Source organism: Carassius auratus, chromosome 46 (genome assembly GCF_003368295.1).
Source record: "Carassius auratus strain Wakin chromosome 46, ASM336829v1, whole genome shotgun sequence".
Classification (NCBI taxonomy): Eukaryota; Metazoa; Chordata; class Actinopteri; order Cypriniformes; family Cyprinidae; genus Carassius; species Carassius auratus.
Genome location: NC_039288.1, coordinates 11,155,401 through 11,183,125, shown reverse-complemented (window position 1 = coordinate 11,183,125; position 27,725 = coordinate 11,155,401). Strand labels below are relative to the sequence as shown.

Below are 27,725 nucleotides of genomic sequence, written 5' to 3'. Positions count from 1 at the left end.
TCATTCAGCGCAGGGGTCTTGGTGGGGTCCTGAGCTCTTCCGCTGATGCTCATTCCCTCAGACTGCAATGGAGAGACAGAAAGAGAGGGGAATGAAAGAATCAAATATATCAGCAGCAGTCTAGACCCCACAGTTCTACTTCAGTCACAGCCAATGGGGAGTGAGAGGAGGCTATTTTACAGCCCACATCTATCACTGACAGCACACCGGACAGCACTCACTACTCTCTTGCTCTCTGTCTCTCATTCTCCCTCTCCCTTTCGCATCCTATATCGCTCGCACTCTTACGAATACCCCCGATATTGCTGCCCCCTAACTCCTACAACTTAATGTCGTCTTATATTTCCCCACCATATCACATCTCCTCCTCTTCCTCCTCCCCTTTTCTTTTGTTCTTTTCTCCAAATCTCTGCTGTTTATTTTTAAAATTCCGGCCAGTCCCTTGAACTAATCGGCGAAAGATCGAGAAACAAACACTCCACAGGTCAAGGCGATAAGCATTCGCGGCTAATTCTCTCTTCCCGTGTGTATTCCTCTACAGGCTGGAAGCTGAATCCAGTGGTGGGAGCTGTCTATGGTCCTGAATTTTATGCAGGTAAACTGCATTTGAGTGTTGTGGTCACAGGGATACTCTCGGATACTTACTTTGATTTCTGGATCAAATTCAGACACAGGCGCTTCAGAGAGACACTTAAGAAATTATTTTAAATCACGGCCCAGTTCTCCCATCCTGCACAGAGCATTTGACAATGCGATAATCAGCCAGGCCATAATTTCCCACTGAGATGAAACAGTGGTTCAGACTGTTTTCTGAACCGCAGATTAGGAACCGTCTTTGATTGACTGTCTTGTTGTCTGTTTTGGCTGTTGTTTGCCCTCTTGGTCTTTGATTTCTTTATTGCTGTGAGTACTTTGAGACCTTTGCATCCTAATGAGGGAGAAATGGTATTACAGTATTTCATTTGGAAGAAGTGCTGAGCACATAGCAGCTCTTAACGGCCTGCCATTTTGCTCATTAGGCTAAAATCTGTTCATTTCAGGACAGCTTTACAGCAAAACTCTAAATAACCATTGGTGACAGAAAGCAGTCATTTATCATTTTTATCTGACTTTTCCCCCTCCCTTTCCTTCCTCCCTTCCTTGGTTCTGGCATGCATAAATGCACAATCCAACACAGTCGTTACATGAAACATCACGATCAAATGTGCACAATATGCATATGTAGTGCGTGTAAAAATGCAAAGATGCCTAGCAATCCGGTGCATGTAAAATGTTTATGCATGTTTTGACCCCTAAGTATGCTCTGAAACATGCATGTGATTCCTTTTCTAATCGCAACAAATAACACCCCCATGCCTCTGAACATACAACTTATCAAAACATCCCATCAAATCAGATTTACCATGGTACGGCACTTCAGCAGCTTGGCTCAGGAAACCGGCATCACTTGATTTATTGGATGCTAATTTTTCAAGTCGTTTTAACATGCCTTTAAAGTTCGCCAAGCCTAAATGACACCATATGCCTCCACTGTTTCCCAGAGGGCAACCGGTGGAGAGGCGACAAAATGGAAATAAGATTTTGCTTACTAAATAAGGATCCTTACGGAATGGCCAAAACGGACGCCCACGTGTTGCCCCTCGTTTCCCTCCTACCATTCTAAAAAGAGAGAAGCTTTCACATGAAATAATTATGACTGCATTTAATGTACTTTGTTGGGGGAGGGTCGGCGCTGAAATCGGATTGTAAAGGTGATTAATCACTGTTTATCAGTCCGAGTTTCTGTGCGAGAGATCAGCGGAATTGGGCACCATAAATCGTACGCTGCTGACAGCGCACTCCGTCTCCATTCGTCCGGGTGCTACAGGTTTATTGTCCTCAAATCCCATTCAGGAGAATGACTGATGAGGGCCGACGACTGCCTGCTTTTAACCTCTTCCAGGGAAGTCGGGATTCTCTTCCCCGTAAGACTTCCTCCCTGGTTCTCATTTCTTCACTCCTCTAGCTTCTCACAGCCTTCTCTCGACATATATTGCTAATTCTATTTCTCTCTTCTAAGCCTGGGGTGTTTTCCATCTGCCCTTTTCTTACTCACTTACTCTATCTTTAAATCTCAATATCTTCCTTCTCTCGTCTTCCCTCAGCCTCTCTCTCCCTCAGGCTCTTAACTAGCACTCGGTAGCCAAAGCCAAATTAGATATGCAGACACGAAGCTGAGGCGCAAACTGTGCATGGGAAACTTAATTGTGTAATCTTGGGGTTGTTTTTCATATCTTGCTTAATCCGTACGGGCAGCACGTGTAAGAAGGGAGTGGAAAACATAATATTGATTGACTGACAGCTCTCTCAGCCAGTGAATTTGGTCCATGGATGCATGTTGAGACAAACATGGCCAATAAGATTAAAATGCAAAGTAGAGAGCAAGAAATTGTCATGTTTTAAACAAAGATGATCAAATATTTACAGGGATGGTTTGTTCCCGGTCATGTGTGTCTGATCCAGAAAAATCATTGGCTCAATTCTTACTGTACACAAGTACATGAACCCAGACATTTTCATTTCAATGTAAGAGGGTGATATAGTGGGTATTAGCTAGATGTTGTCTTCTACATTTAGGCAGTCTTCCATTGTCATGGCAAAGCTATGAAAAACTATTTTATCAATTAAATTAATAAAATTTAAGTAAACTGACAATATTTTATAACTAGCTATTAGAATGACATCATATCCAATGCCTGAAATTAGGTCTAAGGTTAACACAAGCTCAAGATATTTTAATGTTTTAAAATAAAATACAGGGACATTAAATGTCATCACACTGAACCGGAAAACTAATCTACATATTAGTTCACTTTTGCTGCCTTGTTTTGTTCATACTCACACTGTAAACTGTAAACTACTCTAACTTTAACTTCCCAGTTTGCAGATTTAAGATAAAGATATTTTTTCTTAGGTATAGCTTGTACCTGTGATTTTATTTAGGCTTCAAAATTCATAAAAGTTTCAATCATTTGTAAAAAAAAATAAAAATAAAAAAAAATACTAAAATTGTCGATGTACAGTTTCAATTACGACTTTTTTTCTTTTTTTTCGTAAAGGGAACAAGAGTAGTCTACAAAGTTTCTCTATGAAAAAAAACAGAAATTCAATATATTCAAGCATTCACATCTCTGTTGCAGAGAGTACGTTTGGGGCCTTATATTAATGCACTTAATGGAGCACCTATGTGTGTGCACTCCTTTAAAGGAGCTGGGTGCATTGTGGGCAATTTGTGCTTTTTCAATTACAAAACCACTCAAATAGATCCATAATTGAAATTAAGCATTCTAATTACAATATTAGATGTATCGAGGGAGGGAAAAAAAACTCCTTTTAATCTAGCAATGGTGTAATTTTCCTCATGATATGGGTTTATTGGTGGTCTGATTATTTAAAGACATTTCACAAAAGCACACAGACTGAGAGAGGCCCTCACCCGTCGATTTCCAGCTGCACCGTATTAAAGGAGCCAGTCTTGCAGTAAATGAAAGAGGCCCAAAGGGGTAGCGGATGTAATTGCCCCCACACCTACATCCAAACAGCCCAATGGGACACTTTCCAGCACTAGAGATACCCCTGTGTAAACCCAGATAAATGCAGCAGTGTATCAGTGTCCTTATCGGTTTAAACTATAGATGTGCAGATGTGAAGGGTTTCGACCCTCTCCACTTTCTCCTGTTGAAATAACAGGAGCACACAAGGGCTACAAGGATTTATGCTCATGTAAGCTTTTGCCGTTATGTGTTTCTAATCCTTTATGGAGTGTCATAACTGGCTGGAATGATTTATGGCTTATTACTGAATCGGTGCTGCATGCAGACCCATAGCTCATTATGAGATTACATTTATGAACGTCATGGCACACACACAAAATCAAAGAAAATATAAGAGCATTGCCCATGACTGGAATTTGGGATAAATTGACAGTGGACTGGCATATATCAGAGACGACCACTATTTGGCTTATTAACACCGACTCTTTAGCTGAAAAGGGACAAATTGAAATGTCTCTGTGCTATATCAAAATGAAAGAGCAAATTCCTTACCTTCAGTCATCTGTCTTTCTTTTACTTCTGATGGAGGGCCGCGCCGTACTTCTCCACCACTGATTGGTGTGTTGCTTAAAAGAGGTTTTATTGTTTGTTTGTTTGTCTCAGATGAGATACCAGAGTCAAAGGTGAAATTATACCAGAAATTATTGCACACCCCAGGGCCAAAAGTTTGCTGAATCTGAATAGATGTATTTACATTGATGCTGTGTGCTACAAATATACACATACATACACACATATGTGTGTGTGTGTGTGTGTGCTCAAAATAAACCCAGCTGACCTCATTAAAAGCGGTAACTTTGACACTTATTGACTATTAACTGAGTGCTGCTTGGCTGATGTCTGTACAGTAATGATCAGGAGGAAGCGCAGGTTCTGTTTGGGGACATGAAATAACTGAAGAGGGCTGTCCTGCTCCTCTGAGACGCAGGATAGACAGCGATAGTGTCATTGGTGCTAAATGAGAAAGAGAGCTCAGTGGGCCGCACTGTTGGGCTGTGTTTTGCTTGCACAGTACTATGGGTAATTATGGTGCTGTCATTGACTCATCAGGACCATACTCAGTGAAGGTTAAAGAGACACTTGTGTGAAACATGCACTTGCTTAGGTTTTTTTTTTTTTTTTTTTTTTTTTTTTTTTTTACTGTTTTACTCGTTTTCCCAATTTTCTGTTTTCCAACTTCCAGCTCCTTCACAGTCAGTCTGTTTTTTGGATGTGCCTGCATTCTTTTATCCTTGGTCATGTTTCACCCCAAAATGACACACAACTTTTGCATTTTCCTTTAAATAAATAGTACTTGCTATTCTGCTAATAATGAATGCTGAATAAAATGGAAAAATTAAGTAAACATACTCAATAAGTAAAACATGGATTCAGCATCTGTGAAGAAAAAAATGACAAAGCAAAAATGATTATTATATTATATAATGTAAAATAATATTTGTAATCTATAATATTTTTTTCTTTAGATTTTGGGGTAAAATATGTATTTTCATACTTGAAGTCATCCAGTCAGATTAGAGCTTGTAAAATTGAGAAAGAGCTTTTCATTTTTTATGCTCAATATCCATCTAATGGATTGCGGGCAGTCAGTGGTGTCTGTGGCCGAGACTGTGTGAAATGTGACCTGGACATGTTTTCACCAATTTATTGTTACAAGCTCTGTTTCAAGTTTCATTCTGTCTATTTCATTTTCACATCCGTATATGTTTCCTTAACATGCACCAAGCCTGATTCTTTCTCTCTCTCTCTCAACTCTCTGCCATCTCTCCCAGTCTTGACCCTGAGTTGTCCCTGCTCTCCTCCAGGCTGGGTCTGGCCCCAGTGGTGGCGTGAGGCTGGGGAAGTGTGGGGGGGAAGGGAGATTTGAGATGGCGCCGGCCTGTGATTGCATCTCTAAACAATCCTCTCCATCTGCTCTCTCAGCCCTGCTTGCCAGTACCTTGTGTCTCACCTACAACAACCTACCATCTCCCCTGCCTCGCACACACCCCTCCAGAGCTGGAGAGCAGCCAGACACTCTCGCACACACACCACGCTCAAGCTTTCAGAAATAACCAGCATAGAGAGGCTTCCCCAGACAGGGATGCCTTACGGTTTCGTTCTCTAAGCTCTCAGATTAATGCTTAATAATCAGCTGGAAAAGGCTGGACATTTTAGATTAGTTTATGTAGTGCTTTATATTTTGATTCAATTATTTTTTTAAGAATTTTGCATATTGTTGGGTATGTTCTCATTTAATTGAAAAAATCTATTATTGAGTCAGATATTTCAATATTTCTGTGCCGCACTTGATTGCACACAAGTTGGTATTGGGAGTTTTTTTTTGTTGTTGTTGTTTTTTGTTTTTTTTTGACTACCTTTGCCATCATGTAATGATCACTTAAGGTTAAACTTTTTAAAACTCTCCAAATTAAAAAAAAATCTCATAATAGTTAAATCTCTAAATGGATATCCATTTTTCATACTGTACTGTACATAATGTTATCATCCCTAAATTCACTAATATAGCCTTTACATGGCATTTTCAGTAAAGGATTTTAGCATTTTAATATTAATCATATATTTTTATATTTATAAATGTTTATTAATTTAATAAATGTATTTGAACTAATTATATATAATTACAATTATAACGTTTTATATAATATTAATATCATTTCAAATATTAATCAATAATTTTTCCAGTTATCTTTCATTAACATGAAAATAATTATTGGCTTATCGTATCAGCCAGAAGTTTAATAAAGTAACAGATGTTGGCAGCCCAGAATTCCATTTTGTCATGTTTAATATTTATATTAATGTAATATACTTATTTTAATATTTGTAATATTTTGTTATTTAATTATTTATAATAAACAGTTTTTTTATTTTAATTGTAATGTAATGTTTTAATGTAATTTCAATACTGATTGTTTAGCAATTATCTACCATAACATGAAGTTAATTCATTGCTTATCATATTAGCTATCACTTCCACAAGTAACTTGCAATTTTATGTTTCAACCACAGATGTTGTCTGCAATCTCAGAATTCAATAGTGCACTTTTAATAAAATATCACCATTTGATTTTGAAGGACCTTTTTGTTTTACCTCTGTAGGATAAACACACTTTTAACTGTATCAGGTTGCCACAAATCTGTTGATCCTGAAGCAAAACCAGTTGAGAATCACTGGCTGTATCATGCTGCCATGTTTAATGTGTTGTGCCAACATGACGCACCGCTTGACATCCATCATAGTTGTTTTAAAGCATTTTAGGATGACAGTGTGTTGTCACACTACCGACTGAAAGCTGATTGGTGGTGACAGGTTCGCCTCTTAGAAGCAAAAGCTTATGTCACCATCTTTCTTCTCTCCTTTTCTTCCAGTGACAGGCTTCCCCTATCCCACCACAGGAGCGACGGTGGCTTACAGGGGCGCCCACTTGAGAGGCAGAGGTCGTGCCGTCTACAACACATTTCGTGCCGTGCCTCCACCCCCTCCCATTCCTGCTTACGGAGCGTGAGTAACCCTTCACCCAAAACATACACATTTAATATCTACAATTGGCTCACTTTGTTTTCATCCAAGCCTGGGGCTTTTATTAGGTAAAATTCAGCATTTAAAACACTGATACCAAAGGTCCATTTTCACATTATATGTGCTACAGCCTTAACCTGCAACATGACTTGATGGCTATAAAGTTGTTATACTCTATTGGCGAGCCTTTCCGGTTTTCCCCAGTGGCAAGACAGAGCAAACATTGTTTTTCCCTAAGAACAGAAAATGGCCATCTTTCCTAATCTGCTAAAAATGTTTCCCTTCCACACAGTCCGGACTGCATTGTTTTAGCCTGCCCAATGAATGCATCACTGCATAATCTTTTCTGTACAGCGCAAAGAAACTCTATGGATGTTCAGCATTGATGTATTGTGTTTTGTTATTTCTTGTTGTGTTTTTGCAGTGTGGTTTACCAAGATGGCTTCTATGGTGCTGAGATCTATGTGAGTATACTCATTTTTCCCCCATTCCAATGTTTTTTCTACTGTTTCAGTAAAAGAGGGAAGGGTGGAATACAGCGTTAAGGACATGGCACTCATGATGCTCACATTGTGAGCCTAACCTGAGCAGCTGGTGCTGAATCTTTCATAAGGCCAAGGGTCAGCTCAGATTTACCATGTGCAAATCCACAAGGATGGCAGTTTGTGGTATACTATCAGCCTTGTTGGCGTCCCTTGTGCATACGGTAACTTGGCACAGCAAAATCACACATGGCTCAACCACTTCCAACTTGGCTTTCTTTGAAGACTGTAGTTGATCGCTATGGATTTTAGGATAATTCTAACATGTACAGTGAGGAGTGAACCAAAAACGAACCCCCCTACACATTTAACTTCTTATTCTTCCACATTTTATCTCAACTGCTGCCTAAGTGGGTGCAAAATCATATCTGATCAAGTTGACGAAGTCGACATTACAGTGTTTTTGTTTTAATTTATGGTACATGTTTAATCCGCCTTTCCCTCAGCTTCCATTAAAACACAGCCCAAAGGCCTCACGCTACAGCCCGAGATTGTTCCCAGGCCCTATTGTTGTTGTTTTTTTACAAGCCTTCAGAACATATTACTCAGTCAGGTGATCAGAGAGCCTGCCTCCCTTTCCCAGGATTATTTTACTGCATGAAAAATGGAAATTAATTCAACATTTAGATCTAAAACAAGACAAATGAATGTGGACATAACTGTGATGCCTTTACCTGGCGCACAGAATAGTAAGTTTGCCGCCAAGTTTGCAAACTCGTAGCCAGGTCCATGGCTACAGTCCCAGATAGATCTCAAAGTCGAACAGATTTTGACGAATGCACATAGTACATGTTTGCTTGCCAATAAAGTCAGAATCCATCTCTATGGACCACCCCCATCAACTTTTCAAGTAACCTAAAGTTTAGATAACTTATCAAGGAATAGTTCCAATAAAGATTAATCATTCTCATGTCATTCCAATTCTGTCTGCTGAATATTTAATAGGTCTTCGCCAAAAAAACGTAAAGTTTTCTTCACATACAATGATGGTTTATAGTGATCAGGTGCTAAAAAAGCTTAAAAGAGCACTCTTAATGTAGTCCCTAAGATTCATGTTCAGTATATACGGTACACTACCATTCAAAAGTCTTGGGTCAGTAAGATTTAAAAATGTATAATAATAGTAATACTTTTATTCAGCTAGGATACATTAAATTGATGGAAGGTGTGTAAATAATTATAATGTTACATAGGTTTCTATTTCAAATAAATGCAGTTTTTTTTTTATTATTCTGAAAAAATGTATCACGGGTTTCATAAAATATTAAGCAGAACATTAATTTTTTCAACATTGGTAATAATGTTTCTGGAGCACCAAATCAGCATATTAGAATGATTTTTCAAAGATCATGTGACACTGAAGACTGAAGCTTTGCCATCACAGGAATAACATTACATTTTGTAATGTATCTGAATAGAAAAGTTATTTTAATTTGTAAAAATATTTACTTTTTAATGGTACGGTATAAGCCTTACAAAGTGATACAATAGGTTTATGTAATGAAAATATGTGAATGAAGTCATTATTCACAGATTTTATTCAACTCCGCTGTGAATCTCAAATATGCCTTTTATGGTGCACGTTGGACATCAGTAACCTTAAACATTACTGGTTGTCAAACGTCTCATAACAAAATTTACCGTTTTTTTATGGCAGGCAATGGTCAAAATCTTGCAAAATAATTTAAAGGGATAGATCAACCCCATACTTGTTTTTTGTTTTGTTTTTTTTCACAAAAACAGGTTTGGATCAACGTGAAGCTGAGTAAATAATGACATAAATATCATCTGTGGTTGATCTATCCCTTTAAATCCATTTGTGTGAGCGCCGGTTAAACTGTAAACTTGGAAGCTGTAACTTCTGCAAAATTCATCGTCACAATCTTCTGTGATCTCATGTTTCTTCGACTCCAGTTGCTAAAAATTTGATCTTAGCAGAGTAGCATAGGACAATAAAATAACTGTAAAACAAATGCTAGCATCTATAATTCAGCGTGCAGTCCTGTATCTGCGATGCCTCAGTCCTGCACGTGCTCTGGCACTGCGATTATTCACATATTGTACCACTGATGTCAGCGAGCTAAAATAACAAAGAGTGGAGCTGCGTTTCATTAAAACAGACACTTCAATAAACACCCCAGCCACTTAGATACTCGCTCACAGCATATATATTCCCTGTCGTTTAAACCTTGGCATGTTTGGAGTGTAAGCGTTCATTAAACATCACCCTGAGAAGACTAGCAGATGAGGCTTGGTTGTTGCGGCTAACAATCTCGGCTAATGTCATTTGATGCCGCTTACAATGCAGCTATTAATAGCTAGCTTGAATGGAGCAATTAATAGCTTTGTAAGATGTCATATAATGCTTATACAAGCAATATTTAGGGTTGCCTTGTGCCGTTCTCCAGCCATGGATGAGCACGTTGTGTGTGTCAAGACCGCTCCCCTGGGCATCGAGCCAGGAGACTCGTATTGGCCAGCCACATTAATTAAAAGGCCCTTCGATAGCTTCAGCCAAATCTTCCATTTGGTTCATTCACAGTAAGCAAACATTGACTGATTTTAATTGTTTATACCAGATTGCCACTTACCATGCTGATCGATAGTTGCCCAGCTCTGCCATTTCAATCGATGGGATTGATGCACACATGGGAAGACAATCCGTTGGTTGCACCGCTATTGGTGCACTCAGCGTACATAAGTGAAGAATCTCAGATGGTTCACTTTTGGTCTCGGCTGTTAGGCATCTGTGCCGAGATCTATATGAAGAGCTAATGCAGTCAATCTGACAATTCCCCATTAAACAAAAAGGCTTCACAAAAAGCTGTATTGGCAAACTAAATACTACCTAAATCACTCAGCATTCATTTTAGTGAGCATTGACTGGGACTTTCAGCAGCACTCTTAATGTTGTAACTGAGTTTTGGGATTCACTGCAATGTTAGGATCTGAAAAGAGACGTTTAAATGTATGAACAGTTCAGTTGTATTGTGGACAAATGGTTCTAAAAATTTAATGTAAGTGATGCCCTTCTGTTTGCATGTGTCTGACTGACGGATGCCCTTATGTAATTGACAGGGTGGCTATGCAGCATACAGATATGCCCAACCAGCCGCAGCAGCTGCAGCGGCTTACAGTGACAGGTAAGAGTCTTGTGCTTTCTGTTTGTCTTTTGGTATTTGGTTGATGCATAAAACACTGGTGATTTATGGCTATGTATATTAGTTTTGAATGCATCTTAAAATTGTTGGTTTTGAGAATTTTCTGAGATTCCAAACAGTGAACCATTCCAATTATCTAATGAAAAATCACACTTTTTCAAAACGAATGGAGCTAGCTATCCAGATTAATTTAAGAAATAAAAAGGGGGGGGGGGTGACAAAGTTAGTGTGTTAACTTAACATATTTAATTTTTAACACTATGGTTTTTTAATTCTTCTACCAAATTTGATAATGTTATTCTTTCATTCTGCTTTTTAAAAACAGCCCTAGTTTTAAAAAGTAAGGAACATAAATTTAAATGTAGACATGGAATTTGCTTCGGTTTCTACACAGTCAGAGAATAAAAAGCCATTTGTTTAGTCTTAAAAATAAAATCTTTATATATTATATTGTTCTTAGTATTTTATCTCACACAGTATATATGAAGGTATACTTTTATACTTTTTAAAAGTTCTTTTAGATTAAAAAAAAAATACTGTTTCCAAAAAAAATAAGAAAAAAATCTATACTTTCTTACTATACTCTAAGAAAAAATGCATTTATCAATTCACTTCATTGGGTCTTTCCTCATTATTTGACGAATTAAGATTTCAAAGAAATCTTTCTCTGATTTCAAAGAATAATGTTTATGAGTATACAGACCATGTATTTTAATGCCTTATGCACAGCAACTTTTAACTGTATTTGAGCTTTAAAGTCATTCTTAAAAAAGGGTTTACTCATCTCTGAAGTTCCGGAATGAGTTTACAGATCTGCTCTCTTATTAAACTGGATTAAATTAGATCATTTAGACTTTGCTTCCCTATCTTTGATACTCTCTCACCCTTTAAACTTGAATTCAACCTGAATTTCCGTAACCACTTAGCTTACTCACTTCAGGCCACAGGTTTGTGTGTGTGTGTGTGTGTGTGAAGACGAAGGTAGTGCAGGGTTGTCAGTAATTTATCCAGGACCTGTGGGGACCCTGTCAGGTTGGATCAGGCCAGGCACTGGTTTAATCTAAGCAAGATTGAGCGTGTCAGTGCCGATAAGGCATGGCCCTGCCTGCCAGCCTGAAGAGCCCAGATAATGTAAGATTTATCAGAGCCAAGCACAGATCCACATCAGAGCAGGTGACAAGACTGGCATTCCACCGCACTTATTTCAGCCCCCTTCCCACGTCCCCTCTTTCGCTCCAGCTCTCCTTTTCTCTCTCCACCTCTTTCTGCATCGCTTGTCATTCAGCTCCTTGCTTTCACATAAGCCAGCTCTGCGTTTCGCACTCTAATTTGATATGTCATGGTGGAGGGGTTTAATAGTAAGTGTTTAAATGATACAGACTCCTGAACTCACCTCTTAACAGAGTATTAATTCTGTTATCATTTACTCACGCTCATGACTTCTTTCTTCTGCGGAGCAAAAAAATAAGATATTTTGATTCCATACAATCAAAGTCGGTGGAGTTCAGAACCACATTGGATCCCACTGACTTTCATTGTTATGAACAAAAAACCAACACTGACATTTTTCTAAATATCTTCTTTTGTGTTCCTCAGACAAAAGAAAGTTATGTGGGATTGGAGCAACAGAATGATGACAGAAGCATAGCTGTTCTTAAAAAAAAAAAAAATATTGCTCAAAGGCATAGTTAACACATAAATTAATATTTTTTGTAAATCAATTTGTGTTTAATCGCTTGTTGTTCCAAACCTGTAAAAAAAAATTAATCTGTGGAATATAAAGGAAGATATTTAAAAAAATTTACTTGTTTCCATACAGTGGAAGTTAAAAGTCGCCATAACTTTTTAGTTATGAAAAATTTTCACATACAGAAAAGAAAATGGTGTAGAAACCCTTTTTATTAAGAAAATGGAAGTAAATTTCACAATCATTTACAAAGAAACAGAAAATAACAACATTTCAATTAAACATTACATTTTGAAACTAAAAAACTAAAATAATATTTTCTTATAACACATACTCCAATAATCTTTCTTTTATGTATGATATCTCTCCAATATATTCTTCTGTGTTCCGCAGATGAAAGAAAGTCACAATTTTCATTTTTATTATCTAATGGAAACCATTTTGAAGGAGAAAAATCAATCTTGCTTAGTCCAGCTGGAACTAGCTATCTAGGTTTACTTTAGAGTGGGTCATTCCCGCGGCCCGGTTAAGCTGCAGGTTAAGTAGCCCGGCCCAGCTGGGGTGTAACGGGGATTCCCAGCCACCCTCGTCTGCACTGTCTGTCACAAGCAGTTAAAATCCCCTCCGCTCAGCTCTCTCACTCCACTGAGCTGGCCTGACCTTTGATGTTGTAATAATCCCAGACGACAAAAACCTGGTCAGATCCGATAGTATTTCCATATAGCATGTCTGGGCCCAGGATTTTGCCCCTCTTTCCTCTTTTCTCCACTCCACCCATAGGCACCCGGCTCAGCCTGCCTTATCTGCTCCCCACAGGCCCTCATTTGCAAGCGTATGTTTGTAGGGAGAGTCAACAAATGAAGAAGGGAAGTGTCGGGGGTTAATAAATAAATAAAGGAAGAAGTAAGGCCCATCTTGGACGAATTAGTTCCAAATTGGTACCAATGAAAAGAGCCAGAGAACACCTCCACCACCACCAGCCCAGTGCCTCTTTACAGTGCAGCCTGGGTAAACAAGAGAGGGCAAAGGAGCATGAAAAGGATAAAGAGAGCTGTGAACATAAACTCCCTGCCCCCTTCACTCGCTTTTTTAATGCACACGCACAACAACACAAAATCCAAAGCATCCCTACATCTCTTTCCTTGCTGGGTCCTCTCTGTTCTGCATTACCTTTAGAACTTTGTAACTTTTAAAGTTTGAATTTGCTAATGTTGTCATTTAAGGAACCATTTACAGAAAATGTTTTTATTTAATTATTTTAACTTGATTTATTTTTTTTACTTGCTTACACAAGTATGAAAACTAACGGAATTCATATATTTTTGTATTTTTTATGTATGAACTTTTAGTGATACATATTTTAGTAATGATTTTTCAAATAAGAATGTTAATGAATTGCATAAACCATCGCATAATTTATCAAATCCATTGCTAGGAATTATTGCTTTTTGTGCTGATGATTTTCCACCAAAATTGTGTCCCTTCCTGGAGGATGATGTCAGTAAGCTTGCTTTTGATCGTTTAAAGGGATTATATCATGGGAAATAAATTATATAAATTATGACATGGAAAGTGATTGTTAAAACAATTACACAACATCATTTTGATTAGATGAATGAAAAAAACATACTTTTTCTTAAAAAATAAATTTGTATTTATTTACAAAATGGCAACATACACTCAAACAAGGGTAATAACATTGTTTTAGATTCACCCAAATGTTCACTTAATTGTGATTTTGTGATAAAAGAATACTAACATAATTTCCATCTTTTAAAATTGTGAGTTGAATCATTTAACCCGTGTGATACAAGTGTAATGCATGGTCGAAATGAGCCTGCAATGCTGCTGTTGGTTCTTCATTTCTGTTTCCCATTTTCTTCTCTTTTCTACTCTGCTGAGTTTTTTCAATGTCTTGTCCCTCTCACACCAATATAACTTTTACCACATGCTCATAAGATAAAATACTTTTACTCCAAAACAATAACAGAGCACCTATCACTTTTAACACACTTACCTTTATACCATGTATTTATGGCAGGTCAATGATTGCATTTTTATCAGACAGAAAGAAAGAGAGGGCAAGAAAGAGAGGAAGGGTGTAGTGATAATAGAACTAGTTCAAATGAACAGTGTTCGCTGGTACATACCGTCTTCTTGAAGCTTCAATGCCCTCTCTGTTTCTTCCTTTCCCTGTAGCTATGGCAGAGTCTATGCAACAGCAGACCCTTATCACCACACGATTGGACCTGCAGCCACGTACAGCGTAGGCACTATGGTGAGTCTAGAAACATAATGCATGAAACATTCACCTTTCCCCTTACATTACACAGACTCAAGCACCCCAACAACATACAAGGCGGAGGCCAGTGCTACTACAATGATGCTCAAAGATATCACTGTACATTCTGTTGAATGTAATAGAATTTTGAATGGAATAACTGTATTATAATACTGAATGAAGCATGTGCTATGAGCTGAAGATATGTAGTTGCGTTGGCTAAAGTCTTAAATGATAATATTCATATTCAGGGTCCAAAATAACCAATAACCAGGCATAAATTTGCTTTATTTATACATACTTTACACATATATATATATATATATATATATATATATATATAACGTTAGTCACAACAATTTTTGGTTTATTTATTCATAGGTAGATGATAGTACCTTTTTGATTTAAATCGCTTTCTTCAGCTACATCAGGAATCATTCTTACAGATTGCTGGTGGCCAACTGGCGAAGTGTTTTATTTACTCTCCAAAGCCAGTTCATACTTGTATTTTGCACTTGGAAAGTGTTCATTTTGGACCCTGTTCACACTTTTTATAATACAATTTTTTTGTATTATTAATGTCAGGAGTATAGATAAATGTTAATATATTCAGAGACTCATCTGCTGATATATGTGTATGTGATAGTTTGTCAAGATAGATCCTGGGCACTTTGTATCTCATTAAATGCATTGGGGTAATCCAGCGTACTGACATTTGATTAGACCTTCCAAATGAGACACTGTCCTTTTCATATTAGCAAATGCGGGGATCGTCACCCCCGTTAATGTTTGTTTTTAGCTAGCTTTTGCAGCTAACATCAAAGATGAAAAATTCTAAAACTCCTATCTGAACACAAAAAGCGCTTTATGATTTGTTTTTTGGGGGGGGCTGTTGGTCGGGACTTTTCTCAAGATTAACAACCATCAAGCGCGTGCAGCAGTGTGCCGTGGGAGATTAAAGAAAAGGCAAGAGATAGAGGAAGAATGACGGGGGGGAAAGAAAGAGAAAAAATAAAAGATTCCATCGCACCCTACCTCCCCCTGCCCATGAGGCTTATTGGACAAACACTCTGCCTAAGACAAATGACTGGAATTTACCAAGTCGACATCCGTGTGATTCTCAAAACCGTACTATTCCCCGGTGCAGCTGCTAGCTAAAAGCTTTCATTAATTAAGACCATTTTTTTCCTCTTCATTTACTTAATTAAAACTGTGGCCTCTGTTGCTTTTTTGCCTCCTTTTCTTTTTTTCCAAATTTTCCTCCCTTTCTCAAGACTTCAATTTACCACATTAAGGCATAGCAAATATCCTTCGGCACTCCTCCGGTCAAACGAGGGCCACAGGGGGGCTGAAGTGGGCACTCAGAGTTCTCAGTGATGCCAGGACCGAACCGGTTGCGACTCAAATGAGCAGAACTCTTCTCAGTACTTGCACTGAGCCTGCTGAGAATGAAATTAATATAATTAAATCATATTTGACCAGTAGATCACAAGTAAAAAGTATTTAATAATGAGCCCCTCAGAGGGTTGGGGGGGTAAAAAGTAAGTTTGCTTTGCTCGCTGTTAGAACAGAATTCATGCCACGTTTAAGGCGTGTGTGTATTTTGCACAGGGTCGGAGCTGAAGAGAACGGCCCATAGAGCCTTTGAAGTTTTTTGTATTTGGCGAGAGCAGAGTAAGGCATACTGCTCTCTGGTTAAGGAGAGGGCTGAGAAAGTAGTGCATGCGTGTTAGATGTCTCCAATCAGATCAACCTGAGGGCCAGACGGCCATGATGGAGAGGTTCGATACAGAGCGACTGATGAAATACATTGGGCTGTTTTAGTCGTTAACCGGTTGATCCATGAAGCTCTGAACTCTGAGTTAAAATTCACATTGTAATTTCATTCCAAACTTGAAACAATATGCAAAACGAGACAAAAGGGAAGAAAATTTCAACCACTGTTCACCCCAAAGAATCTATTTAACACTGATTGGGTCCTTTTTGTTTTTCATCTTTGATGTTGCAGGCTAGCCTTTACAGAGGAGGTTACAGTCGCTTCACACCCTACTAGAGAGAGAATCAATCCAAACAAACAAACAAACAAAAGAAAGAAAACAAACACAAACAAACAACCCAAACGCCTGTACGGGTTATAAGCGAACCTTCCCCGAACAATCACATTTGAGTTAAAGCTCTTCTTATCAACCTGCAGTTATCCAGCATTTCTGTTGCTTGGCTATTGATTTGGAATCTGTTTTGTTTGTATTGAAATGTGTGGTCCGGTAGGGGAGGGGCTGAGTGACAGAGAGGAGGGGGGCCAGAGGGGTGCTGTCCAATGAGTTTTCTCATTTAGTCCCGCCGTAGATTTATGGGCATGAGCTCAGCTGATTTATGTGGACACAGAGTGGGCCAGGAAGTGAGTTTATTTGCCTTACTAAATGGCACAGCAATAAGCAACTTGAGCAAAACAACAGCAGCGCTAGACTTGCATACATATATTTGCAGTCTTTGCATTAAAGGCCCCACTGAACACCCACTTATTAGAAGTGACTGCTATTTATGAATATATAATTTAAAAAAAAAGTCCTAAGGTTTGCATATGCTATCTGTAAACTACTAATATGGCCTTACTATTTTTCTCCAGTAAATATCAAAGGGAAATCATATGGATATAAACATTAATTCGCAAAGCTCCGGTTTTGACTGTATACCAAAACTATATTGTAGTAGTGTTAAAAAATGATAGTTAGCTTTATAGTTAGCTACATGGACCCTTCATGAAGCATTTTAAGTAATTCTCTGTCACTCACACCCTCTTTCTCTTTGACATACTGTTCATCAACTCAATGAAAATTTATTGTCTGTATGATTGCAATTGTATGTCATTTGGGGATATTGATGTCAAGTTAGATGTTTATTTATTTTATATTTGGACAAGAATATTCCATTGCCACAGATAGACTTAAGATACATTTTATGGGATTTCAATATGTTGGTCGTAAGGTTTTTTTATATAGAATAATTGATTATTATTATTATTATTATTATTATTATTATTATTATTATTATTATTATTATTATTTTTGCGTATAAAGTAAAATATTTAAAATAAAAAATAGAAAATAATATATTATAAATGTTTAAAGCAGAAAAATTATAATAATAAAAATAACAATAATAATAATTTAATATATATATATATATATATATATATATATATTTTTTTTTTTTTTTTTACAAAGCAATAACATTTGCAAATCCGGTTACAGCTTCCTCATATGCAAATGTAATTGTATTATTTACAGGCAATGATAACAAGAAAATATCTAACAATTACATAATCCAACTATATTGTACATGTATTATATTATTTTTATGTATCTTTTTAATTCCTATTTTTAACAAAACCTGTATACAAGCATGTCTGCCTGTATCGAAGCACATATTCACGAAGGAAGGCCTCCAGCAAGGTTTCCTTCAGTTTTAATCTGTTAGATGTCACATAAAGAGCGTACCTTTAATCAAGGCCGCTTCTGCTGCTCAGAAAGCATTCTGTAAATAAACACAGTGCAGTAATGTGGAAAGAGAGAACATTCCCCACTGCACGGTCTATTGCACCCTCTAGCTGATGAGATGTCCAGAATCCCACTGCAACAACGGAGGTGACAGGGGGAGCAATTACCGCTCATTGCTGAAATCTCCATCACATTTACGTTAATATGCAAGATGCAGTCCACTTAAAAATAACTTAGCTAACAAAAAAAACAGAGATATTACAGGCAACATGGTCCAGTGTTGATTTGCTGTTGAGCTTTGAGAGTATGCAACCTAGTCATACATTTTCAGCACATTATTGGTCAAGTCCAAAATGTATGTAGAGAGGAGGCCAGCCTAAAAATTACCAATAGTTGTGGAAAGATTTATGTTATAGTGTAGGGAAAGTATTAGGAAATTGACAGATGTATCTAATTAATTAAGTAATAATAAATATATACAATTATATTCTCACAGAAATATAATAAATATATGTAAGCAAACTATTCCAAAGTTTGGGGTTTGGTAAGGAGTTTTTGAAAGAAGTTTCTACTGTGCACCAAGTGTTTATTTAATAAAAATACAGTAAAATAGTAATATTGTGAAATATCATTACAGTTGTTTTCTATTTTAATATACTTTTAAAAAGTCATTTTTAAAAGCAAAATTTTCACGTGTCACGTGATCCTTCAGAAAACGTTCTTAAATGCTGATAACATTAGCAAGTAACATTTCTTATTATTATCAGAGGTGAAAACAGTTGTTCTGCTCAATAGTTTTTGAGGAAACTGTGACTTCGACCTTCGATCAGTTGAATGCTTCTTTGCTGAAAAGAAAATATTAATAAAAAAATTATCCTACTGACCCAGAAGTTTTGTATGGTTGTGTGTGTATGTGTGTGGATTGATAGATAGATAGATAGATAGATAGATAGATAGAAAGAAAGAAAGAAAGAAAGAAAGAAGAAAGAAAGAAAGAAAGAAAGAAAGAAAGAAAGAAAAATCCTTAACGTTCTTTTCTCAATGGAAAAGCACTTATGCACTAAGGTGAGAGATTTTCCCCCAAGGTGACATTCCCCAGACCCGGCACTTTATTCAGGGCCTGTGATAAGACATGCCAGGCCTTCAGAGAAGAGTGAGAGGAAGAATGAAAGAGAAAGAGTTGGGGGTTGCAGTAATCTTCCCAGTGAAATAGGGCGTCTCTCTTTTCCTAGTTCCTCAGGGCGTTGATCATGTCCTTGTGTGTCTCACACACACACACACACACACGCCCCAGTAAATAGCAGCCTGCACCCCTCAAATGGAATTGTAAGGGTGGAGTTATAGAAGAAGGGGAAAGAAACCAGGGTGGAGAGGCAGCATCCAAAGTATTTACTCCACAGATTAAAGATAACAGCATTGAGTCAATAACCACTGATCTCATTTGGAGATACACTAGGCCAGCCAGGCGCCGTGGCACAGCCGTTCTGCTCAGTCTATTACCATAGCTGTTGTGGCTGCCTCTCAAGACACACCGTTCTCCTGTGAGTGTGAAATAACAGCAGCCGATTGTAAAACATAGATTAGATGCATTGCTTTTTTCCACCTTTGTAGGGAGAAATCTACAGCGCAACATAATATTTCACCTAAACGAATGTGTCCCTGCTCCCCTGTGCAGCATGCAGCTCACTTGGCTCTAAGAAAATGGCAAAACAAAAAATTGTTTAGGGAGCTGTACAACGGCAAAAACTGGGCAGGTGCTACAGCAAACAAGAGTTTAAAGACGTAGTTCAACCAAAAATGAATGAATGAATTTTCTTGTTTGACGCAAAATGACATACTGACTGTTGGTAGCCAAAGAGACGCCGGTAGCCATCGACTTCCATAGTAAGAAAAAATTCTATGGAAGTCAATGGCTACCGGCAATTTTTTGAATATCACCATTCTTCTAAATATCTTCTTTTGTGTTCAGCAGAAACGTATACAGGTTTGAAACAACTTGAGGGAGAGTAAATGATGACAGAATTATTTTATTTTTATTTTTGGGTGAACTATCCCTTTAAGTAACATTTATCAAATAAAATGTTATTAAAATAATCTTAAATGTCTTTTCATTTGGGACAAGTGTTTAAAATGGTTTTCTTAAAACATCCGAACTATTGTTTACCAGAAACCAAAATGCAAAAGCTAAAATCTCATCTGTGGGAATGGAATACCAGTGTTATTCATGCACTGTAAATAACATTTTGATTTTCTTTCTCTATTCAAGCTTATTTTGCTTTACATTTGTATTATGTCTGACTTCGAACAAATTGTCGTTGATGTGTATCAATATGAAAAAGAAAAGCAAGACAGGTGTGACATGAAAACATTGCCACTGTGTGTTAAACATACAAAGTACAAAGTCATTTCTTTTGTAAACGTATTAAACACCCTTAATAATATTATGTGGTGACATTTTTAAATAATATAATATAATAGGCTTTAAATCAAAATTGTTTACTTTTTCTGAGGTGAGCAGACAGCATATTATGTCCAGAAGTGAGTCAGCTCTGTGCTGTGTGTTGCTAAGGTGTTTACATTTAAATCCCTTTTCCATACATCGTGAATATTTACACTGCCCTCTGACCTCAGTTTCATTTATGTGGGAGACACAATTTTTATTGACTTAGCTGCATTCACATTTTCTAAAGCTTTATAAGCCTTTTTGAAATAAAATACGCATTGTGTTCAGTGCTTCCAGCCACACATTAAGTTAGTCCTAAAAGACGTTTAGTTTGACCGTATAAACCATGCTTCGTCTCGTTAAATATCTATGCAGAACTCTAAATGAATCTGATTAATTCATGCAAAAGACTATCATATTCATGACTAAGGCATTTCCATCTATATTTCAGACAATTAAACTAATCAAGCAACTATATTAGGACTCAATCACCCATTTATTTAATTCCAGCATTTAGGCAGAGAGAGAAAACACCATGCTGAGCATGAAATGACTGCTGAGGAGACAGTTTGCAGTCATCTAAACGAACGTGTGAGCTTGCAGATTGACAAGATGGAAGTCTCTGTCTTGCATGGACGCCACAGTGGGCCATTAAAAGATTGCCTGTTTTTAATTAGCTCTGTTAATGCAGTGATTTGTAAGATGGCACCCTGGGCCAGGGGCCAGTCCACATAGCAGCAGATTTTCATCTCTCTCAATTTGATGGCACAAATGTTAATTTAGGTCTGTTTTAGGGTGCAAACAGACTGGAGTATAAGCTAAAAAAAACTATTTTCTTTTGCATTTATCTAATCATTTATTTATTTATTTATTGAAATGTTACATAAAAGTTAATCATGTAATACAATTGTTTATTTTGCGTGCTTAATGCAACTGCGTAACTAGCACAGAATTATGTCAATAATAGACTCAAACTGGGTCACACTGGACAATAAAGCAATTTAATATTATATCTGCTGTTACCTCATTAACTTTCTGTCATTTAAAATTGTGTCTGTTCCCACTAGCTGTCTCATTGTGCATTTTTCTTCTGTCAGGGGATTTAAAAAATATATATTATTTCTTTTTTTTATATATAAGCAAAAACTGTACTCTTTGTACATAATACTGTATATAAATATATGTGAGCACATATCGCAGTACATTTTTATATGTATAAACTGTAGTATTAAATGTGTACTTGCTGTCCATTTCATGTAGGCTTACATTGTGAAATTTGCTGCTTATATGAATCGTCTCATCTGTTAAAATCCAACTGGTACATTCTGCTCTTCCATAGCCATTTGTCTTTGGACTTCTAGATTCAGTAGTTAAAGCTATGTACATAATAAAAAGTCATACTTAGCCATTTTTGTGTCTAAATAAAAGGAAAATTATAACTATCTGTGTTTAGTCATCTATGTTTTGTTAGACTTTATGCATATGGATGTACATTTAGTAATCTATTTATTTATTTATTTTGTTGTTATATATTTTAAATGGTTTTAATTATATATATAATATAAAATATACTTATTTCATTGTCTGTATTTTGTATTATTGTCTGTAGTAGCTGCCAGTTTTGTCACTTACATAGTAGATAGGACTTGGATGTAGAAAAGGAGACTTGGCATGTATCGTGTTACAAGTGTCTTTGGCTTCCATCAGCATGGCTGCCCACCAGCAGTTTTTCGTCTCCCTCAGTCGATTTTTGTTCATGTTTGTCAAGAAAAAACTTGGAGCCTCCCATGTCTGTTCCAGAGATATTACACCCCGAGCAGATAACAGAGGCCCATCATTGGGCATGATCAGTATGCCGGAGCACATCCGTGTGCCCCTCCAGGGATGGGTGAAGAACTACAAAGTCATCTTAAAATTAAAGCCAGCCCGCTCCCTCTTCTGAGGTTCCTCCATGCGGCACCACATCTCCCTGAATTAGAGAGCTTCTGTCAGGATGAGAGCCCCCAGGACACCCCGGAATCTCCTCCTCCTCCTTCTCTCTTTCTGCTCTTCTCTTCCTGTCCGGTGGACGTCTTTTCAGCTCAGTGTCGAACATCCTTCTCAGACTACAACGATATCACCGAGCCTCTGATCAATCCAGTTCACTCATTATGCTATAAATTTAGCAGAAGCTCTCCCTGCTGAGCCCTATTTTGACTTCAGTTACTCTAATCCGGGATTTGGGGGATAATTCCTCAATGTTTGTTTAGCGGTAGACCCAAGGATTGTTTCTGATATAGAGCCAGTGCATGAAGGATAATGTAATCTGAATATATTTTCATTCTGCATGATTTGCATTTTTATTGTTTAATTAGTTTATTTTAGATCATGCAAGTTCGAAAGTCTGAGACCATATTGAAGATCTAGGATTCAGAATCTAATTTAAACCTGGAAACCAAGTAAAACAATAATTTATGATTAAATTGTAAATTGTGTGTGTATATATATATATATAGATAGATAGATACATATAGATCTATCTATTCGTTATGCTGATAATATAATTTGAAGTTAAAAAAAGTGAAAATAAAATTATTATTTAATGTTATTATAATTATTTTTAATAGTTACATTGTTTCATATGAATCATTCAGTTAAAGTTTTTCTTCAAATTTTCATCCTTAAAATGTTGAATGGAAATGTATGAAATTATTATAATGCAAATAGAAGCATTGTCACTAATGGTCTCAGACTTTTGGGCCCCACTCTATGTGCATGTTAAAGATAGTCTACATGCACCTCAGTAGCATACATTGCAAATTAACTCACGTTTTCTCTATTTCTTTTGCATTTCTAGTAAATATAAAGAAAGAAGACAATGGAGAAGAGCAGCAGCTAAAAAGGAACAAAAAGGATAAAGGAAGTGTCAATGAAAAAAAAAACATACAAAAAGAAGTTAAGAGGAAATCCTTACACCGAGGCTGTCAGGAGAAGGCATTATATATCTCTGTGGGGATGCGAAACTGACGCAGTCAATCTGTGGATGAAAAGAGGAGCTTAGCTTTCACCTGGGACAGACTTTCGGGGTTGAGGAGAAGAGGAGAGGTCGTCATAAAACTTTTTATTTTTCTAAACTTTTTTAAGTTTATGGTTTCAAAAAGATGAGTGTATATATATATCTATATAGCGATATATATGTATGTATAAATATGTTACAAAAAAAAGAAGTGAAAAAAAAAACTAGCAACAGAGTTATGAATTAGTGCTGTAGGAGGGGGGATGGGGGTGTATATGTTGGTACTTCACACCCACCACCCCCCTCCCACCGCAGACCTCCTTGTCCGGCCTTTCGCTAGGAGGGTCAAGGGGGCCGGGCAGAGAGGCTAAAGACCCACCAGACACGATTCCATGTGGCCCCTCTTCATCCAGTGCCCTTGAATATATGGCACAGCTGGGTCTTCCATCAGTAGGTTTATGTCATGGTTGAACTGCATTGCTTCCTTGGGGAAAAAGGCCTTTAGTCGCTAACATAGGGAGCTGTTATTCATCCTGTTTCGATGTAAGCAGACAAACTCGCATGGGACTCCAAATTTCAGTCTAACAGTACATCAGGTTGCTATTCAGGTGTCGCATGGAACAGGGCTCGAAAAGACACTGTAAATAAACCACCAGAGCCCAGTCTGTCTGAAGTAGGGAATGCACTGTCATCCTGCTGTTGTTTGTAGCACAATACGAAAGGTTTTACTGGGATGTGTGCGTGCGTGTGTTCTTGTGTGCGAGTGGTTACGGGCTGAAGGGGGCTTTATTAGAGTCATGTTGGGTCGCGGCGGCCCCAGAGCCCAGGGCTACCAAAAAGCATTTCATTGTAGTGTTGTGGAGGTGGCCGTGCTGTGTAGTAAACACTTTTGTATGTGGTGTCATGAGGCTACAAATTAAGAAAATTGGAGCTGTCTTCTCGGTATTGTCACGGGAGTTTCACTATCCATCTTGAAAATGGGTTCCTGCCCACCGCAAGGTGGAAAACAATGTGCCAGTTTAGTCATACGGTTGCGAGCAAAGTTTTATTAAAAATCGATTACCTTTATACTTCTAACGAGCTCCATTTCAGTGACACATCCTTATATATTTAAACGTTGTACTAATTACATGCTGCTCAGCGTGGTCAACGTCGATTGTAGCCATTTACTAATGTTGTGTTATTGTATTACCACTATGAAAAACATTTATATATGGATATATCTATTTGTGACTTTGCGACCCTTCAAAAAGGATTGTACTTTTTTCTTAATTTTTTTTTTTGTGGGTGGTGGTCCAGGTTTATTTTCGGCGGCGATTTATGCAAGTATTGAGTGATTTTCACTCGTGTGGCGTTGTTCTGTTCGTCTCTATCTTTAGTTCAGCTACTGAATGTAATTCAACTTTTTATGTACGTCTTTGTTTTTTAAGCAGTACTTTGTAAATGTGGACATGGTAAACCGATTCTTTATTCTGAAGCCGAACCTGATGGAGTTATTGTACTGTCCAGCTGACACCTCTCTTTTATAACAGGAGCACTCCAGCTGGCCGACGGACATTATCATGACCCTGCAGGACTATGGCAGAAAAGACATAAGACGATTGGATGAGACAGAGCAGAATTATGCTCTTTGGTTTTTATCGACATTCATTTTCCTCTGTTGTTTTTTTCTCTTTATGCAAATGGTGAACAGTTGACCCACATTCAAAAGAGGTGTCACTCTCTAATCGATGATGGACAGCAGTATGTTATCCTGAGAAAGAAATGCACTGTAAAAAAAAAATGTTGCTGAGTTGCCTAAAAATGTGCTTCATTTGTTAACATCTAAATTGACTGGTTTTATTCAGGTCAACATTTTCATATTTAACAGGACCGAATCAACCTGCAAGCAAGTGGGTCAGATCAGGAAGAAATGCGTCTATAAAATAACAACTGCACGTTTTCCTGCTTTTTACAGTGTGTATTTTGGCTCAGTGAGAAGGAATGGTACATTTAATAGATAGCCCACCTCTACAGACAGCATTCCCAAGCTTTGCAAAATCATGCGCTTCCTCGGACTCAGGTGTTACATAACAGAACTGATGTGTTCCCTTCCATAGGTAATGATGTTACACTTTCTTGCTGCATTTTTCCTCTCAGAACAATACTTTATTTTCTACAAAACTGGTGACTCCTATCTCAGTGACTGTACTACTTTGTTAACCGAAGGATCATGGGAAACAGTTTGCTGGGTCAGATAGCGATGGGAACTTCAGTGAAGACGTGTTGTTTCAGGGACTCTAAAATCCAAGTGACGGATTCTGCTCTGGAAGAGACTGTGACTGAACAACCTAACAAAACGATGTCAATTCTACAGAGATCTGAGACCTCTGGGTTTATTTCTTTGCTTTAGTCTGTATGAGACATTACTTGTTTACATGTCCTGGTTTTTTCGACCCTGCTGTGAGGTATATATCAGCTTTTGCACTGTATTCTTTGGCTTGTTGTCTTCCCTCTACTCTCTGTTTCCTCTCAAACAGCCCATTACCTGAGCACCAAAGTCATTCGCCGTCTTCCTCGACCCAAAGCAGAGAACCAATGCAAACTGTAATCTGCTTATAGTTTATTGCCAGAACGACAATGAAACTCAAGTGCATGTATCTGCCACTTGTTCCTCCATACGAAACATCCTTCAGATCTACACTGGTCGTCTGCTCTAGATATTAGGGCAGGTGTAAGACCAGCTATGCAGCTCACCTGTGTCTGCAAAGTTCCCTTGAACTCCATTCAAACACAGTCAAGCCAATGGAAACAACAAACTTATCTTGGCAATTGCTTTTCCCAACACAAAAAAGGAAAAATGATGAACTCCTGCCAACATGATTTTCCTCATCGCCATTGCCAGATCCCTGAAGCACAAGAGTTTGAATGGAAGTCATGTTAGTTGTCTCAGTGATAGTTACCCTCCATGTAGTGTGTGTGTGTGTGTGTGTGTGTGTGCGTGCGTGCGTGTGTGTACATGTGTGTGCTTCCAGCTCTTTTGTTTTCTACTGAAAATATACAAAAGCTACTTCCTCTGTCATCTCAATATAAAATGTATTATATTAAAGGTTCTCTACATGTGCAACACAAGCTCTACGCAACAACAACAAATCTATCATTTGGGGTTTTATTTTGTTTTCATTTTCTCTCATTCTTTTTCAAATTTTGAAGTTGTTCCAAATACATAAGCGCAAAAAAAAAGAAAGAAAAAACACTTAGAAAAAAAAAGAAACCAATATAAAGTATTCTATTCAAAATGAAATGACGAAACTTCTGCTGTCCTGGATCTGTACTCTAAATTTCAGTTTTCTTTCTGTATGCATCCAATGTGCTTCAAACAACCAGAACTGTTTACTAATGAAGTCATTATATTATTATGATTATGATTATTATTATTACTATCATGATTAATATGGTTATAAATAAATATTTCTTTCTTCAATAACAGAGACTCAAATCTCTGATCTTGGCATCTGAATTATGAGGGCATTTACTCTACATGTACACTAAACATACTTTATATAATGTAGTCATATATACGCTATGTTTATCAGAGCTCACTGGAATACTCGACTCTGATTGGTCAATCATGCGTTATCTTGTTTTATCAGATATAGAATTGTTTAATAGCACACAATGTGTAATTAGTATATGGCACGTTTTTAAAAAGAAGCCTAATGTAATTGAATTAGAAGGGAACATAAAACATTCATAAATTATAGACAATGTCAAACCACACATAAATCCATTTTTCTCATAGTTTTCATAATTTATCATAGTCAAAGACACATTTTTTTTTTTAAACTCATGCTGATTAAAACAAAACTAGCTCATTGAAGGGACTGTACCAACTTTGATTAGTTAATTGTTATTAATGCTAAAGATAAAGACAAGCTTCTGCACTCATTAAGACAGCTACATGATTTGTTTTAGAATTAATTGGTATTTTAAAAAAGTAAATGAGTCAGTGCCTCACTCATTA

The 27,725-nt window shown here is 37.3% G+C and overlaps 1 protein-coding gene across 6 annotated transcripts in view; it reads left to right on the top strand.

The window, feature by feature from the left end:
* The window catches only part of LOC113064176 (RNA binding protein fox-1 homolog 3-like), a 293,847-nt gene extending 266,765 nt beyond the window's left edge, over window positions 1-27,082 (top strand). For 3 of the 6 annotated variants that reach the window (XM_026234797.1, XM_026234792.1, XM_026234793.1), the window contains 6 exons: window positions 542-595; window positions 6,966-7,098; window positions 7,541-7,580; window positions 10,737-10,801; window positions 14,706-14,784; window positions 16,796-16,907. In XM_026234797.1, coding sequence (XP_026090582.1) covers window positions 542-595; window positions 6,966-7,098; window positions 7,541-7,580; window positions 10,737-10,801; window positions 14,706-14,784; window positions 16,796-16,840 — 416 coding nt within the window. In that variant the 3' untranslated portion in view covers window positions 16,841-16,907. Of the gene's footprint in view, window positions 1-541; window positions 596-6,965; window positions 7,099-7,540; window positions 7,581-10,736; window positions 10,802-14,705; window positions 14,785-16,795; window positions 16,908-23,563 lie in introns of those variants that run through there. The other 3 variants (XM_026234798.1, XM_026234796.1, XM_026234795.1) reach the window with 2 other exon arrangements.
* Window positions 27,083-27,725: the final 643 nt, after the last annotated feature.